This window comes from Gopherus evgoodei, chromosome 9 (assembly GCF_007399415.2).
Source record: "Gopherus evgoodei ecotype Sinaloan lineage chromosome 9, rGopEvg1_v1.p, whole genome shotgun sequence".
NCBI classification, from domain to species: domain Eukaryota; kingdom Metazoa; phylum Chordata; order Testudines; family Testudinidae; genus Gopherus; species Gopherus evgoodei.
Window position 1 is genome coordinate 46361530 of NC_044330.1, and position 18684 is coordinate 46380213.

Sequence of the window (18684 nt, forward strand, 5' to 3'; positions counted from 1 at the left end):
GCTGAGCACCTGGTGTCTGAAAATCAAGGAGTCTCAACTTGGGCATCCAAAAATCACTAGCTGTTTTTTAAAATCTTAGCCCTGATCTCTAGAACCAAATTCTGCCCCTCAGGGCCTCTACAATTACTTCAATTGAAGTGCCAGATATACGTCTGGTGGAAGAATTTGGCCCCACTCCAGTTAGAATGATGGTCTATAACAACAGAGCACCAACATCCAGATAAAGCCAGTGAATATACAGCAATTATCAGGTATAACCATAAACAACCCAAGTGACCTTGTACCAATCTTTTATTAACTGAAGGACAAATCTACACGAGAAGGTAGGATTGTAATCAGGTCCAGGACCAGTATGTGCTTCAGTGTCATTTGCAAAGAGACTGGAGATACTTTTCTGGGCTCTGATTGGCTAAAAAATGTTGTCCTGAGAATATGGTAGGGCAGGGGTTCTCAACTTCTTTCTTTCTGAGGGCCCCCACAACATGGCCCAGCAGGCTCCAGGGCACAGTTGGGGAGGGAGGACTTGGAGTTCTGGGCCAGGGTGGAGAGCTCAGGCATAGGTGTAGTCTGACTTTTATTTTGGGTGGGCACGGGCCAGCGAGGATTGAGCAAGTGCCGCATGGCAGGGTATGGGGAGATAGCGCCACTTCCACCCCGACTCACCTCAGGCGACTTACCAGTCTTTTTTTTGGGGGGAGGGGGAGCGGCAGGGAAGCGCAACCAAAATTTATAACTCAAAGGTGAGTTGGCTCAGCTCAAAAAGTTTGAAAACAGTTCAGGGTGCAGGGAGAGGGGTAGCCATAGGCTGTGTGTGGGCAGGGGAGTAGCTCAAGCTGCAGGGAGGGGGTAGCTAGGGACTATGTGCAGGAAGGAAGGTAGCTCAGAGTGTAAGGGGTGGTTGCGTAGCTAGTGGCTGTGTGCCGGGAGGGCTCTCTTGTGGTCCCTGCTCCCTGAGGGCTCTGTCAACCACAGGTCCTTCACGCCTGTGGCTCTTACTGGCTGCGTGAGCAAAGGGGGCTGGGAGCTGAGGAAGAGCTTCAACCCCCTGCACCAGCAGTAACAGGAGACAAGGGAATGCCGCAGCTGCCTGCTCCATAGCACCCAGCTGTCCCGCACTACCCAGCTCTGGCTTCCTGCCTCCACCTGGCCAGGTGGCAGAGAGAGAAGGAGGTGAAGATGTATGTGAGGGGGGAGGGGAATGGGGGATGTTTGTAGAGCTGCCCTGCTCATGCAGTGGTTTTGTTTTTTGGTTTTTTTTGTTGGGGGGGAGAGGGGGAGAATATCCCCGTGCCTCCCAACTCTGCCTATGGTCTCAGAGCTTCTGCTCTGTGGGGAGCACTGAGGTTCCAGCCCCACTGCTCCTGGCTTCAGCCCTGAGGGAGGTGCTGGGGATCAGACTCTGGGTTTTAGCTGCAAGGTCCCACGGCCCCCATGAAAGGGCTTGCTGGCTCCCCTGTTGAGAATCGCTGTGTTAGGGTCTTCAGTAATCTGACAAACCATGTCTGCAATAAAAAGGATTCTGTGCTGAGTTTACTGGAGAAGAGACCAGTGAGATCCTGACATGGAAAGTAAGGGGCTTACTGCAGCCTAATGGGGGGGGGGGGTTGCACTCAGTCACCATCTGACTACTCTCTGGCAGTCAGTAACTCTCCAAAACAGGGCTGGGGCCCTGCTACTTGACTGGTGGTGCTGGTCTGCCTCCCTGCATGCTCAGCATACTACTCCATTCCACTGGGCATTATTCAACTTCATGTGTGATACAGAATCGGTTATCTCCATCACTGGTTACTGCTACATGCCAAACTGCAGAATTCAATTATCTTCTATGGGTCAACCCATCACTGGTATAGATTAATGAGATTCTGCTATAATAGTAACTACATGGCTCTGATTTTTTTCCTGCTGGAAATCGAGAGACTCTTTACATGACTCTTCTGGTGAATCTGGAACATTTCTATTAGTCTATATGTTGTTAACCCATCATGCCTTGGTTCAGGCAATGCTGTGTAATGGTTGGGGATGTGTGGTGGGAGAGGGAGATACCAGGAATCAAGACTCCTAAGTTTCTTTGCCAGCTATGCAACCAATTCATTGTGAGGCACCGAGCAAGTCTGAGAATTCCCTTCTGTAAAATGGGTGCAGTAATAAGTACTGCCTGCTTCGCAGGCATGGTGTAAGTCTTAGTTCTTATTTGAAAAAAGGCTGCGAGATCCTCAGGTGAAAAGATGCTATAGATTCTTCATAAACTTAAGTCCAGGAATTTATAAAAGAGTTGTACATTTTCCTGGGAACAGTGGGGAAAAAAAACAAAAACAAAAAAACAAAACACAGATCCCATCCTGCTGGCAGCATTCTGGCTGCAGCCAGAAAGGAAATGGATGGCAAGTTAGGCGAATTAATGATTTCCTAAAGGAGCAGCTGGGTATAGACAAGACGATTCCCCGTTCTCCTGTGCAGGGTTGTTAACTGAGGCTATTTATGAGGAATCTGTTTCCCCGGAGAAGGGACTGTTTGCTACTGTTCAGAGAAGAGTTAATTTGTTAACTTGCAACCCCCATGAGCAAGGGAATTAATTTGTTTCTATTCCTCTGAAGGAAGTGAGCTGACAACTGACCACTCTGAAAACAGGGGAACAATTGGTGCTTGTTATAGGAAAGAGAGCTTTTTTCCCCTTCCCTCCCTTTCTGAGGGAAGGAGATGTTTTTTGCTTTAACACCTTCAGGACGATTTAATCAATGAAGTCCCCCCTGTCAGTATCATATTATCTGAAGGGGTGCTGAGCAGACCAAACCTCAGATACAGTAGATGAAGTCTTCAGAATTGCTGTAAGTGATGCAATTCCCATAGCAACTAGCAGCCAGGCAGCTGCATCACTGACAGATAACCAAAACAATGAGGGTCCCAGCAACTAGCCAACAGAAAGCCACCAGCTGGCAAGACAACTTGGATGCTCACTTGGATACAACGCTGCTGGGAACCACAAACTTCCCCCTCTCTCTCAGGGCTTGTCTTCACTGCACAGTTAACTCAAGTGTTGCCACTAACTTGAGTTCGGTTCACAAACAAACCTCCTAGCTTGAGTGTGGTGGTGCTTTTAAATCAAACTGGCTGACTCCTTCTCCCTACTCCCTGAGCTATCCCCCTGCCCGCACACAGCCCCTATCTCCTCCCTACTCCCTGAGCTACCTCTGTGCCTGCACACAGCCCCTAGGTACCCTTCTCCCTGCACCCTGAGCTACCCCTGCGCCTGCACACAGCCCCTAAGTACCTCTCTCCCTGCACCCTGAGCTGTTTTCAAACTTTTTGAGCTGAGCCCTCCACCTCTGAGTTATAAATTTTGGTTGCAGCCCCACCCCCAACCAAGACTGGTAGGTGGCCTGCTGAGGTGAGTTGGGGGTGGAGGTGGCGCTCTCTCCACGTACCCTGCCATGTGGAGCTGGCTCGATCCCCGCTGGCCTGTACCCACCCAAAATAAGAGTCAAATTAGACCTATGCCTGAGCTCCTCCCCACCCCGGCCCAGAGCCCCCCATTCCCTGCTGGGCTCTGGAGTTTTTATAGCATGTTGTATGTGTGTGCGGGGGGGTATCAGAAAGAAAAAGTTTGCAACCCTGCCTTAGAGAACATGTGCTAACTGGATCTGTAGCCTAACTCTGTGGTTCTCAACCTCTCCAGACTACTGTACCCCTTCAAGGAGGCTGATTTGTCTTGCACATCTCAATTAAAAACGACTTGCTTATAAAACTCAGACACAAAAATACAAAAGCGTCACAGCCATACTGTTACTGAACAATTGGTGACTTTCCTGTTTTTACCATATAATTATAAAATTAATTTATTTGGAATATGAATATTGTACTTACATTTCAATGTGATACTTGAGCCTGTTTTTCACTTGCAAGCCTTGTCTGAAGCCTGAACCCAGGCAGCGGGGCTGAAGCATGTGACTTAGCCTCACGGGGCCCCCTCTGGCATGCAACCCTGGGGCCCCGTGGATCAATTACCCTGCTTGCCACCCCTTAACGCTAGCCCTGCACTTGTGACCTCCCTTAAACCCAGCCCTCAACTCCTGTGGGGGCTGTAACCCCCAGCTTGAGAAACACCATCTAGATGAGTTGGGTACTCCCTGGAAAATCTTTGAGTACTCCCAGGGGCACATGTACCATGGTTGAGAACCACTGATCTAACTTATTAGCTGCCAATCCGATCACTCTGTGCAGTTCAAGCATTATTTCGCAGCGAGGCTGCTCTCGCTGGGACTAGACTAACTTGAGAGAAGTTAACTCTGCAGTGAAGACCTATCCTCAGTAAGTCTGCACGATCAGCTGAAGGCAACAGAACAAGTTGCTGGTGGGACATGGAAGGACCCCCGGGGTATGTCTACAGCATGATAAAAAAAATCTTCCATACTAAGTGTCAGAGCTCAGATCAGCTGACACAGGCTCAGAAGGCTCGAGCTGCAGGGCTATAAAATTGCAGTATAGACATTTGGGAAGAAGCTTGGGCACTGAGACCCGGGCTCCAGTCCCAACATCTGCACTGCAAATTTATAGCCCTGCAGCCTGCCAACCTGAGTCAGCTGACCCAAGCCAACCACGGGTTTTTATTGCAATATAGACATATTCCCAGAGAGCAAGGTTGAGAAACCTATACTCCTGACCCTGCTCCCCTGCCGACGCTGGACAGCCCCCACCCCAGTAGTTGGGAAGGAATTTCTGGGACCACACACACCTTCTGTCCACCCCCCTTTTCACAGCTTAACGTTACCCGTCCGGTATTTCTGCTTGGTCTCTGATACAGGTTGTTTGCCAATCGCTCTTCCATGTCCAGATTGCCATTGTCTTTCTCCAAGAGGAAGTCATTGTGCTGAGATAATGAGTCACTTTCTGAATGGTTGGCAGATGGCGTTTCTGATCCATGATTAGCAGGAGATGAGGATCTGGACGGCGATTCCAAGAACTTCTTGATTGAAGGATGATTAAAAACCATAGAGTCGCATGTCTTGGCTCCCTGCAATAATAAAGTCCAGGCAGATCCATTATTTTTTTCCAGTTTAAATAAAACTGGGGCTAGGCCAGAAAATAAGAGCAGAGTATCAGCGTATAGAAACAAAGAACCGATATTTAATCACAGGCAAAGCATGCACCACAGATATTGAAAAACTGACTACTGCTCAAGGAAAGAGGACCAAAATAACCTTCACCAAGACTACAGATGCCTTGGTAAAAATCTGGTCCCTGAACTGAGCACTGCAAGGTACCCAGACTACTTTGCAGGATGACATGAAACCAAGACTGGCTTCTTTAGGCTTGCAGGCATGTACTTTCTCATAACACAAGTGGTAACGTCACACTGTGTATGCTGCTCAATTCTTGTGGTCAGGCAGGGTATTTAAATGCATTAGACTCCTCTTCTTCATACAACTGGCATTCTTCAAATGAATGAGAGACAAGTTGCATGCATCAGTGCCCTGCCTGCTCACAGAATGTAATCAGAGGGTCACGAGTCACATGCTTGCTCATGCCTGCAAACCAAACCAGGCATACTAGATCTCATCTTAGACCTACCTTCCTTAACAGAGTCCCTTTATAGGTGACCTGCAAAGGACAACAATGGATTAATGCCCTTCTTTTGGCTTTTTTATTATGTATAAAGGCAGCCTTGGAGGTTTTTTCCTGCTTGCATTTAACTTTTAGCATATAAAACTGCATCATCAAGGAGGTCTCCTTGGAAGAGAGAGCGAGCTGGAGTAATAATTTTCTCAGCCCTGAACTGAAGAGGTAGGAGGTGGGGGTTTTGAATCTTTGGGGGATGGGATTTTCAACAGCGCGTAGGGGCAGTGAGGAGCATTCCAGTGTTTCCAAAAAATCCCATGGCTAATAAAGCTCTTTCCTCCCAACTGTTTGTTAGGAAATTGCGTTAAATAGAATCATAGAATATTAGGTTTGGAAGAGACCTCAAGAGGTCATCTAGTCCAACCCCCTGCTCAAAGCAGGGCCAACACCAACGAAATTATCCCAGCCAGGGATGTGTCAAGCTGGGCCTTAAAAACTTCTAAGGATGGAGATTCCACCACCTCCGTAGGTAATCCATTCCAGTGCTTCACCATCCTCCTAGTGAAACAGTGTTTCCTAATATCCAACCTAGATCTCCCCCACTGCAACTTGGGACCATTGCTCCTTCCTCCTTCAGGTAGTTGAAGGCTGCTATCAAATGCCTCTTCACTCTTCTCTTCTGCAGACTAAACAAGCCCAGTTCCCTCAGCCTCTCCTCATAAGTCATGTGCCCCAACCCCCAACCATTTTTGTTGCCCTCCGCTGGACACTCTCCCCAATTTGTCCACATCCCTTCTGTAGCGGGGGGACCAAAACTGGATGCAATACTCCAGATGTAGCCTCACCAGGGCCTAATAGACGGGAATAATCACTTCCCTCAAATACTCACTAATTAAAACAAACTTTTCAGACAGTCTGGCCACGTTTACAATAGTGAGTTTACAGCGACACAGCTATACCAATGCAGCTGTACTGCTGTAAGAGCGTTCGTGTAGCCACTGTATGCCAATGGGAGAGATCTCTCCCGTGGACATAATTAAACCACCTCCAAAGAGCATCAGTAGCTATGTCAGTGGGAGAGATGACTCCTGCCAACAGAGGACTGTCCACACCGGTGCTTCTGTCAGTGTAACTTATGTCGCTCCGAAGGATGTTTTTTTCACATCCCTGGGCAACATAAATTACACAGACAAAAGTGCTAGTGTAGAAATTGACTCTGACTGGCAATCTCTTCCCCTCCTGAATCCTGACCTTTGACTTCCATGGTATTTGCGATGTAATAATCCTACTATTTCTCCAGTTACCCACAAAATATTCCATGAACAAACTTTTGGGCCTTCTCTGTGCATCAAAAGAGCAAATAACCAAAAACCCATTTTGTTTGTTCTCCTATAAGCAAACAGATTATACTAATTTTCAGGAAAAAAAGTTAAGTAAATAACTGAAACCATATTTAATCATAAACTTCAAAACCCATCTGTACTGCAGTAAGTTAACATGGTCAGAAAAACTGTTTTTTGTTTTTAAATTACAGCAGATCAATAAAGTTGTAAACACAACTTGCTGGAAGTTCATAGGTATTTAAAAAGTGAACACAATGAATTAAACTACAACAGACTGACACACTTTACTAGACATAAAAGTGAAACTATGGTAGCTGCTGATAAAACCAAACTGGTATTAACTCTTACTTAAAAACATTGCATGGATGGCAAAAAAATCTATCAGCCTTGTAAAATTAAAGGAGCTTTGGTTTAGCCAACATGCAAGTTAGACCTGTTGAATGAAACTCGAATTCAATCAGAAATGTACCCGAACTTCAGCACCCAGCACAAACTCAAAAGCTGTAGAAAAAAAAACAGGGACCATAGCTGTACTTTTGTGAAGATATCTTAAGAATAAGAGTAACTTCTGAAGTGAATGTAATATTTCTGAAGCATGTCAGACATAGATAAATTGGGAAAAAAACTCTCTATCTGATAGAGCAGATACAGAAAGCAGGAGGGGGGCAGCACAAACCCCTTGCTAATGTGCCTCCCCCTGGTACTAGAGGGAGCACTTGAAGATCAGAAGTAGTTCAGCCATTCAGAATAGTCAACACAGAAATCCAGAAAAAACGTTCCTCCCATCACCACCAAATTCTCTGCCCACACCAGTTGACCAACATGTGTTTGAAGAGGCAAAAAGCAAGTTAGATTTTAAAAATAAAAAACGTTAAAAAGCCTCTTGAAAGTGCTAATAGGATACTAATGTAACAAAAGCAATCCCTGCTGAGTAGAACCATGCATCTGTGTATTCTCTAGGCAGGTAAGGCAAACCTACTGGTTTCCATCCACATGCCTGAAGTTTGACACAGCAATTCCATTCTTTATTTGAACTCAGATCCAAATATTAGCAATTTAAAGGTGAACTGCAAGTTAAAAACAAAACTTAGGTTAAACCCAGGCACATATCCTGACACTCCAACTTGCTAGCCCATAGGGGCACATAGCATGGAAGTAAGTTTTAACTAGCTGCTTCTAAATTCATTTTCTCCCATCTATTACATCTCCCTGGTACTCCCTGGTTCACTGCAGGTATCATTCTGTGAAGTCATAAATACAGTGGACTCCGTGTGTGAAAGGAAGGATGGTTTTGAATTTAAGGCACTGACTGGGACGCAGGAGATCTGGGTTTTTGCTCCCAAGTCTCCCAGATTCTCTGTGTGACCTTGGATAAATCATTAATCCCTATTCTACCTCAGTTCTCATCTGTAAAATGGGATAATACTGTCCTATTCTAAAGAGTACTCCACAGATAAATTCATTAATTGTTGCAAAGTCCTGTGTACTAATGAGCACTCTAGACGAGACACTAAATTTCAGAAAGTTAAACAAGGGTGGTGATGGTTTTTCAGAGAGAGGCGGCAACAGCGTTTCTGGAATAAAAGAATTTAACGGCGTAGTTAAAATCTGTCTGTGCTGAATGTCCCTGCAGCCTGTTATGTGGCAGCACAAGTTGCATGCAATTCAGTTACCACGTTTGTTTTGCAGTTCAGCTTTCAAGCATTTACGATTGTACCACAAAAGCAAAATAGGAAAGCTACACAGCGGCTAAACTATGCAGTCTAACTTTGCAAATATTCTCCAGTCTTATTGTTCCAAAAATAAATTTTTACCTCTCCAACTTTAAGGAGACCAGCAGAAGCATAATAGTTAGCCACAATGCAGGCACGAAGCTTATCCATCATCCTCCTTGCCTCAAGCAGGCGCTATAAAAAGAAGAGAAACTGTATTATAAAGCACTGCAATTGCAGCACTTTTTAATATTTCCTGATTCTCTAACTTCTCTCCTTTTAAGAGAGAGACCTTTATACCTGATCTATGACTTCAATCTCATGTTCCTTATTCTTCATTTCAACAGCAAACTGCTCTTTAATAATTGTCTCAATCTTCTGTACAGCAGCATCTCGAGCTGTTCAAAAAAAGCACATTAAAATAAAAAGTTTTCAGAGGCAAGGATTTATAGTTCAATCCTAAAGGTCCTACGTGAAAAGAAAATGTTAAAGGAGGAAAAATATAGGTTACAGTAACTGAGCACAACACAATGGAAGAGATCTCGAGCACTGAGTGCCAATTTGTTTTTATTTCTGGTCTGCACCAGAACATAATTTCTCTTAAAATACGTACATAAGTTGGTTTTTACAAGGATTTTTTTTTATTTTTGTAAGCACTGAGGTGGGAAATGAGTCATGAGACATTGTTTACTATGAGATCTGAAAAGAAGTAAATATTAAGAGAGAAAAAAATGCCACACACACTGCAACATAGTCATTAGAATACAACAGACACATCAATATGCAAATACAATACAGAGAGGATGAAGGGCAGAATCATACACACACACACCAAAAAGGAAGTCTATAGATGGGAAAGGGAAGGCTGCATCCTACTATGATAAACAGCAGGGCTGCCCAACCTTTGGCCCACCAGAACATTTCATAAGGTCCATGGCCTGCTTCAACATAATATATTAACGGCTGATTTATTAGCCTTTCTTGTCATGTATATATCATTTTAAGTTTACACAAGGAAGCAACAAAAAATGTGATAAAGAATGGGTTTAATTAAAAAAAAGTGTCATGTTTCATATAAGCACAAGCCTGTACATAATACTCTGCGTTCACAGCTCAGCTGTAGACTAACCAGACCAATTAAACACATACTTCTTTAGTGATTTTTGCTACAAAAATTCAGGAAGACACCTTCAGACATGCACAGATTAGCTGTAGTCTGCCACAGATGCAATACTTTTGATTGGCAGGTAAATGCAGATGATGAGTGAAAATGCCTCCAACAAAAACAACGGAAAATGAACGTTGAATGTCATGTTTTTCAAGGTAAGTGGACCCATCAATTCTTTTTTGTCCTCATCAAGGCAAATTATTATGTCTCATGTATAAATAAAGAGTTGCCGAATGGAAGGAATATAACATCAAGAGACACTATGACACAAAACACAGAGAAAAGTATGATGCACAATGAACTACAAAGATCATGTCTTTGAAAAACGATTGGAAGTTTACAGCAAATGCTAAGAATACAAGAAGAAGAGAATGCAGCAGCAGTGAAGGCAAGCTACCATATTGTGTAAATACTGGGCACTAAATGTAAATCTTTTTCTGATAGGGAGTTCATAAAAAATTGTATGAATGTGGTTATGGAGGAAATGTGTCCTGACAAAAGGAATCTTATTGAAGCAGTAAGTCTGCCTCACCAGATTTTTACTTGAAGAACAGAAGAGATTGGTGAAGATTTAAAAGAACAGCTCTGTGAGAAAATCCAAAATTGTGAGATTTTTTTCAATGACTTTGGATGAAAGCAATGACATTATTGATGGTGCTAATTTTCATTCGTGGAATAGATAAGGCATTTCAAGTCACTGAGGAGTCTGTGGCGCTCCAGACACTTCATGGGAAAAGTGCTGGTGAAGACTTGTTTTGGAGATTTGCCCATACTATTAGGGAACTTGGTCTGTCTTGGAATCAGCTTGCTCCAATAACAATGGACAGCACTAAGAACGTGGTAAGCCACAAGGTTGGACTAATTGGCTGAAAGGACAATGGCGTTGCATTGTATTATTCACCATGATTCTCAGTGTGGAAAACTTCTAAATTGGAGGCCATTGTAAACTCGATTAGAGCACCCGGGTTGAATCACTGCTCATTTCAAACATTCCTGAAGAAAACTGATTCAGAATACGAGGATGTGATGTACTATAGTGAGGTACATTGGCTTAATCGTGGAAATGTGCTCAAACTTTTCTTCACCTTGTGGAATGAAATCAGTATTTTCATGAATGAGTAGTCTAAAAATGTATCTGAACTCTCAGATCCGATTTAACAAGCCATTTGAATTATCTCAATTTGAAATTGTAAGGAAAAAAAAAGGCTTGTTTCCCATTATACTCAAATGTGAAAGCCTTTCAAGCAAAATCAAAATCAAAACTCTTGCGACAATAGAGGAACACTATCTCACTTTCCTTCCTGTGAAAAACTTAGTTGGGATGAAAACATTAGTGTTCCAGTTCCATGTGCCCAAATGGTAAAATTACTGGACCTCCTGGATGAGAATTCTGAAGCCAGATTTTCTGAATTAAATGTCACACACAGGTGATCGACTATTTCAAAATCCTTTTGTTGCTAATGTGGATAATATCCCTGCCTCTCTGCAAATGGAAGTGATTGAACTGCAATTTAACTAACATGGTTCACAAAAAGAAACTGGGGGAGTTTTACTCACTACTGCCCAATGATCAGTTAGAACTATAGTTCACTGTGATACCAGAGACCCACTCAAACACCTTAATCGCTAGTATGGGGCATCAGATGCTCGGTATCACAGTAAGACACCCACATGTCAAAGTAATTTAACTTTGGATATAAAGGGCAGGGTAGTCTTTCATTAATGCAAGTCTCAGCACAGCAACATCTAATTTTTGCAAAACCTCAAATACTAAGAGTTACTCTCCTTGAAACTGAAAGTTAGAGACTTCAGCCACAATGGTGAGTGAGTTCATCAGGGAAATACGGTGCCCACAAATTGGGCTGATGTAGCTGGAGTTAAGGGCACCCGTAAGGAGATCACATCAGCCCACAACTCAGTTTCTGCAATATGTTACAAATGGAACACGGCACTCTTGCCTGGCTGGAAAATTAAAGTACCCTCCAGGAAAAGTAACTGGGTTCAAGTTAACTGACAGTAGCTGAAAGCCCAGATCAATCTCTCCTCCGCCCACTCACCCAAACTTCGGATCAGAACATTCAAATTTTGTCTATATTCAAAGCTGCACTAGTTTAATGTAAATCCATTTAAAACCCAACTTAGTTAAACCAGTGCAAACAAACATTCCTAAACTGACACTGACTGCTTACCAAATTAAGTTAAAAATCAATATAATCCAGGTTTAACTAGATTTAGGAGACTGTCCACACAGAGGTTTGCACCAGTTTAATGAAGTAGACCTGACAAGTACATTCAAACTAAATCCCTGCCTCAGACATGCCCAGTAGTGCACTTTCCCCTAGTCTCACCTCCAAGGCATTACTTATATAGCTGTCAACATCTTTCCCCCTCCCAACAGCTCAGTTCTGTTGCTCTGCTCCAGCTCCTTAGCTTCCTCATATCCCAGAGACAGTTCTGTTCCCTCTGCTCTACTTCCACTCATCCCCTCTGATCCCCTGCCCTCCCACTAGCAGCTCAGAGCTGCTATGCCTGATGCTGCTCAGCCCACTCCACAACCTGTGACATTCTCTTGCCCAGAGAACACTTGAACTTGTCCAGAGCTGCCAGGCAATAGGATTGTTCCCAAACTGAGCATTTTCCATTGTGCTGAATGAAAACCCATTCATCCTGTTGCTTCCTCCCTACTCTCCACTGTATTCTTCCATCCATCCAGCTTTCCTCTATTAATTTTACCTTCCCTGTCTGCCTCTTTCTCCCATGTCTCTCTCCCCTATATGGCTTCTCCAAGTTTCACTTCATTGGCTTCACCTGCCCAGAATTATGATCATTTGTCTACCCTTCTGCAAGAGTCAGACCTCTAAACATTGGCAACAACCTTCTCTTCCCAGCTATGGTTTGCTATACAATTACATCCTGTGAGCTTATGCATTGTCTGTCAGCACTGCCTTGTTTCTTTACTTAGGCCTGGTCTACACCTAAAACTTAGGTCCGTCTAGCTACATCACTCAGTGGTGCAAAAATATACACACCCTTCAGAGATGTAGCATAAGCCCCAGTACAGACAGCATTAAGCCGACAGAAGAATTCTCCCAGATTCTGTGCATTCATTATTTGCTTCCTTATCATCTGTAGTCACTGTAACTCTAATGTAATGCTAGTTTGTCTGTTCAGCTAATAAAGCTCAATGCCTCCAGTTTTCCACAGGATACAGTATATGAAGAGTTTTATCTTCCGTAAGATTCCATGACGGAGAGTTCCTACCTGACTGTTCAGCTGCTTTGTGACGTTTATTTGGATGTGTGACTGAAATCTCCTCATAGTCCGGGTCCTTCTCCTCAATCACTCTCTTGATTCCAGACATGGTAGTTTGATTGCTTCACTGACAGGAGAAAAAGAGAATCTCATATGTTATTACCCACACTGACATTCAAACTGACTTCAGGCCTCTGCAGTCACATGATTTAATAGGGGAAGTCTGCCCTACAAATAGTAAGAGAGGAAAGGCTATGTTTTGAATGGTTGTTTCCCTTATTGCTCCTAGTTGTGATTTATCGAACTGCTCAGCTGGTCCCAAAACTCTGCATCGTTCCTGTTTCAATTTTGTTACATTCTACTATACAATCCAAGAGTGCAGCTCCACCTCCAGATTTGTTTCTCTCTACAAACACAGTCAGTAATACCTTTTAAAAGTAAATTTTATACTGAGATGGCAGGCCAGAAAGCGGACGTTATCTGTCTTGCCACTGAACAGCTACAGCAATGCAAGATAGCTCATCCCCCACCTGGAGGGAACATCTTTACAGGTGAGAGTGGAGCTCGCTTTCCATGCTTTTTTTTTCTTGGCCCCTTCGCCAAGACTGCTAACAAAGAAGCCAGTTGTAATGGACTTACAATAGGGACATTTGCCCAGTCAGACGTAATCTGAGACTACCAACTTTTCTCCCACAAGCTAGTGAGGGATGTTCGCTACCAACTAAAGTGAAGGCACCAAATCCTGTTTCTAGTCCTCTGAATCATTCAATCCCTTATCACTGAAGTTTCTGCTTCTTCAGTGTTTAGTGAACATCCACATTTGTCTGGATTAATTGATTAATACCAAATTCTAGTAAAGCTAGGATATCAGCAGCATGTTAGTTGTCATGCCCTTTCTTTATCATCTAATTATTATACAGTAATTTGTACAACGCAAATTGATTCATTCTTTGGTATCAACAAACTGGGCAAGCATAATTGTGAGTCTGCTGAGGTCCAAATATGCAACAAAGATTAAAAAAAAAAGAGCAACACCAGAAGAAAAAGCTAGGAAAGTTATACAGGTATGAGTTGGGGTATGAATGTAAACCACCGCAGATATACAAGTATAACTCTCCAATTTGATACTTTTATTCCAGAACGAGAATGCCTTTTTCCAGTTTCACTTATGTTGCTTTGGATGGGGTTTAAACTAAACCCAAAAAAGCCATTCTTATTCCAGAATAAGAGAGTTCACAAAGTGAGTTATACTTGTATTAACTAGAAAAGTTTCCCATGTAAACAAGACATTAAAAATCTGAAATTATGTAAGGATTTGCTTTAACATAGAAGTCTGCATTTCTCATTCAATAATTTACACAAAAAATGATATGACAGCAAGTATGCTTATGTCAGCTGTAACTACGTCTAAAAAAAGTGCCTTTCACAATCAGGTACAGTTGAGAAACATTTTGCACGTGCTTTTATTTTTTACCTTTGAGATATCAGGAATGTAAAGTCTGGTTTCCCCTGCCTTTGCTAGGGAGTGTGGGAGGTGTCCAATGAAGGTTTTAAACTCTCTGCCCTTTTTCAAGGAGTGGAGTGTTGAATCTCAAACAGCTGTCCTCTTTGTTGCTACAGTTAAACGGATATTAACAAAAGCCGTTTTAAACAGTGAGAATAAAAAAGTTATTTTCTTTCAATTCCTCAGCTTTCAATTGTGATTTGTGTAGCCACTAGTCTTCCAGGTGCCTTTACAGTTTGCAGGGTAGACAAGACCTGAATTTGAAATGAGAAAGGAAAGAAAAATTCTTAGGTGCTCTTTATGTGGAAAGAGCGAGGGCCCCACGCGGTCATCGGGACCCCTGGATTTGGGGAGAACGTGGCTACTCGCAAACAGGGCATGACCCTCCTCCGCCACTCAGGTCTCCCGTTGAGGAGGCAAACGTGCCACCTTTGTGTCTCCTGGCTATGGGGTGCTCATGGGCTCGCGCATCCCCCCAGCTACACGTACCGCAACCCCCCTGCCCGTTCAGGGACCCGACCCGCGTCCGACCCAGCCTCAGGGGGGAGCTAGCTCTGCCGCAGCCCCGGGGCAAGAGGGGGGGCTGGAGCCGGGGCGCCCTCTGGTGCAGGGCAGCGGCCTGGGGGCTATTGCCCCTGCAGAGCCTGCACGGAGGGCAGGACGGGGGGCAGAGCGCCGGGCAGGCCCCGCCCGCTGCCCCCGAGCCATGCGGCCGCCCCCGCATTGTCCCCGCGCCGTGCTACCCCAGCCCCGCGCGGCAGCCTCACCGCCTGCCGGGGTCCGCTGCTCGCCTCCGCCGGCCCCGAGCGCTCAGCGCGGCCCCCGGCCGCCCTGTGCAGCAGCCGCCGCCGCAGCGACCGCCGCCATCAGCCCAGCGACCTGCTTGGCTCGGCTCCGGCCGCCCGTCACTGCGAGGGGCGGGAGCCGCGCAGGCGGACGGCGGCGAAGGGGCGGGGCGGCCTTCGCGGGCCGGGCGTAGCTGAGCGGCTGCCAGCCCCAGCTCGCCTGTGGCTCGGGCAGATCGAGGGCGGCCCCGGTCTCTCCTGACCTGCTGGGGCCTGGGCCGCAGCCAGGCGTTCTCCAGCGGGGCCGCTGCTCCTGGGTGACCTTCGAGTTGCCCAGCTGGAGACCCCCGGGACGGGTCAGGAAAAGCCCCCGACAGACACCGGCGGGCTGTGGCCAGGGTCGCGTTTGGGACCCAGTCTCTGTGTTAGGAAGGGCCCTGCAAGGGGTAAGGCGGCTCTGCACAGCGCCTGGAAGGCAAAGCGCCCTTGTCACACAGGAGACTGATTTGAAGGGAACTATCGCAGTTTCTCTCTCGGGAGTAAACATCTTGCTGCGTCTGTCAACGAGCCATCGGCAGCCTGGCTTATCACTTTTTAACTCTGCCTCCTTCACTCTGGCTGACCTGCTACAACCAAGGGACACACTGATCAAGTGAAATGTTCTTTTAAAAATAACGGCTCCACTCTCTCATAGTTTTTCCCCTCTGAAAGCGATCAGTACCCGCATTTGGGGAGAGCAGGAGGAACTCTGCTGGAAGAGGCTGGAGGGATTAGGAGACGTTGGGATTTGTTGTTTGTCTGAAAGGCAGAGTGGAAACTAGTAAATATTTTGCTCAGAAAAGAGACATTTGGCTTATGTGCAGGGCTGCCAGCCAGACGTCTGATTTTGACCTGTCCCATGTCTAATCCAGCTTTGTATTGTTGGGATCATACTAGAATCAACGGTGTGCAGTGACAATTGTAGGACTGCTAACCGTCGTCATCTACCACTTCCGCTGCAACTCTGCTCTGATGCTCCCCAGCAACAAGCTCAGGGGATCTGTACTGGTCTTCCTGGATGCTGCAGGCAGCAGACGGTGCAGTAGAACTGCTAACTGTCCTCAGACATGTAGCTTGGCCAGGGGTTCTGGAAAAGTCTTCCCTACCCAGCTCCTAGCAACCTCCAGGGCATGGTGCAGGGCTCCACCACTTCCCCTGCAACTCTGCTCTCCTGCTCCCCAGCGACAAGCTTGGGGAATCCATTCATGAATCCTGGATAGTAGTAAGGAGCAGTTCAACTATAGGCTGAGCATGTGCAGAATGGTGGTAGAATGTGCCTTTGGATGTTTAAAAGCTCGCTGGCGCTGTTGGTCAGACTTCAGCGCAACCAACATTCCCATTGTTATTGCTGCTTGCTGTGTGCTCCATAATATCTGTGAAAGTAAGGTGAAGATATTTATGGTGGGGTGGGAAGTTGAGGCAAATCGCCTGACGTCCAATTTTGAGCAGCCAGACACCAGAGTGATTAGAAGAGCACAGCAAGGTGTGCTTGTGCATCAGAGAGGCTTTGAAAACCTGTTTCATGACTGGCCAGGCTTCGGTGTGACAGTTGTGTGTGTTTCTCCTTGAAGCAAACCTGCCCCCTTTGTTGATTTTAATTCCCTGTAAGCTAACCACCCTCCCTCCTTCGAAATAAAGTAACTATTGTTTTGAAAACATGCATTCTTTCTTTATTAATTTAAAAAAAAGAGAGAGAGAATAGACAAGGTAATCTGGGTGACGTGGGGGAGGAGGGAAGGACAAGGCCACATTGCTTATTGTAGCCACACTGAAAATCAAACTGTTTGAATGACAGCCTTCTATTGCTTGGGCCATCCTCTGGAGTGGAGTGACTGCGTGTCCAGAACCTCTCCACCCCACAACCATGTTCTTGGGCATCTGGGTGAGGAAGCTATGGAACATGGGGAGGAGGGTAGGCAGTTATACAGTGGATGCAGCAGGGATCTGTGCTCTTGGCTTTTCTGCAGCTCCAACAGACGCTTCATCATGTCTGTTTGCTCCCCCATTAGCCTCAGCATCGCATCCTGCCTCTGCTTTTCGCACTCAGTTCTTTCCTGGCTTCTGCCCTGAATGCCTCCATGCATTAAGCTGTGCCCTATCAGTGTGGGAGAATTGCATGAGCTTGGAAAACATGTCATCACGAGTGCATTTTTTTTGCCTTCTAATCTGCGATAACCTCAGAGACAGAGATGATAGGGGTTCTGGTGGGACTGCATAGTCACCTGTGCTGCTGAGTTTGCCATGCTGACCAAACAGGAAATTAAATTCAAAAGTTCCCAGAGCTTTTCCTGTGTAACTGGCTAGTGCATCAGAGTTCAAAGTGCTGTCCAGAGCGGTCGCAATGGAGCACTCTGAGATAGCTCCCAGAGGCCAATACAGTCGCACTACCCAATTCAATCCAGTAAAGTCCATTTTACTGCTACTCCCCTCACCAGGGAGAAGCACAGAAGTTGATTTTAAGAGCCCTTTAGGTTGGCGGAATGGGGTTGGTTTTGTGGACGCATTCATTTTTAAATCATCCTAACGTGGCTAAATTCAACCTAACCCCATAGTGCAGACCAGGCCAAAGAGAAGTCATTTTGCGAAGCTGGTTAAAAGGGTTTAAGGCTGACAACATGGGATATGTTTTCTTTAAAAGGATCAGCAGCATAAACTGGAATCATATGAAATGTATTTATTGGAAAGTAGGGGAGACAGATGATACATTTCAGATAAGGATAGTAATTTATATTTTCTTGTCAAGAGGGAGAGCTGGTGAAGACACCAGGCAGCACAAAGGTTTTCATCATTCTGGAAAATGTATGTATCTATTCCAGAGCTGATCAAGTTAGAGGAGGCTTGTATTTCTGCACTACGAGTTCTCCCCAAAGAAAAACTGTACACCTTTCTGCTTTCTCCCATGCTGTCCCCCACCCATGGGAGGAGCTCCCTGTAAATATCTGCAAAGCTAGTTCATTGTCCTTCCAATCCCTCCTTAAACTGTCTTCTGACATGAAGCATACAAAAACAGGACAGTGGTTAGGTAACCACTGTGTTGTGATGACTGTTTTCCACTGTTGACCAGTATTGTCTCATTTTTTAGCACTTGTGTCAAGGTTCCTCCCCCACTCTGAACTTTAGGGTACAGATATGGGGACCTGCATGGACACTTCTAAGCTTAATTACTAGCTTAGATCTGGTAACACTGCCACCATCCAGAAATTCAGTGTCTGGAATACTTCCTGTCCCCCAAAAACCTTTCCCTCCCTGGGCAGCCTTGAGAGGCTTTTTCACCAAGTTCCTGGTTAACACCAATCCAACCCCTTGGATCTTAACACAAGGAGAATTT

General features: G+C 45.3%; 1 protein-coding gene across 6 annotated transcripts in view; it reads right to left on the reverse strand.

The window, feature by feature from the left end:
* YEATS2 (YEATS domain containing 2) overlaps window positions 1-15361 on the reverse strand; it is a 73676-nt gene extending 58315 nt beyond the window's left edge. For 3 of the 6 annotated variants that reach the window (XM_030574556.1, XM_030574555.1, XM_030574551.1), the window contains exons 1-6: window positions 15300-15361; window positions 14503-14786; window positions 13038-13155; window positions 8909-9006; window positions 8711-8803; window positions 4730-5008 (exon numbers count right to left, since the gene is read on the reverse strand). In XM_030574556.1, the coding sequence (XP_030430416.1) occupies window positions 4730-5008; window positions 8711-8803; window positions 8909-9006; window positions 13038-13137 (570 nt within the window). In that variant the 5' untranslated portion in view covers window positions 13138-13155; window positions 14503-14786; window positions 15300-15361. The remainder of the gene's footprint in view (window positions 1-4729; window positions 5009-8710; window positions 8804-8908; window positions 9007-13037; window positions 13156-14502; window positions 14787-15299) is intronic. The other 3 variants (XM_030574553.1, XM_030574554.1, XM_030574552.1) reach the window with 3 other exon arrangements.
* Between the last annotated feature and the right edge of the window lie 3323 nt (window positions 15362-18684).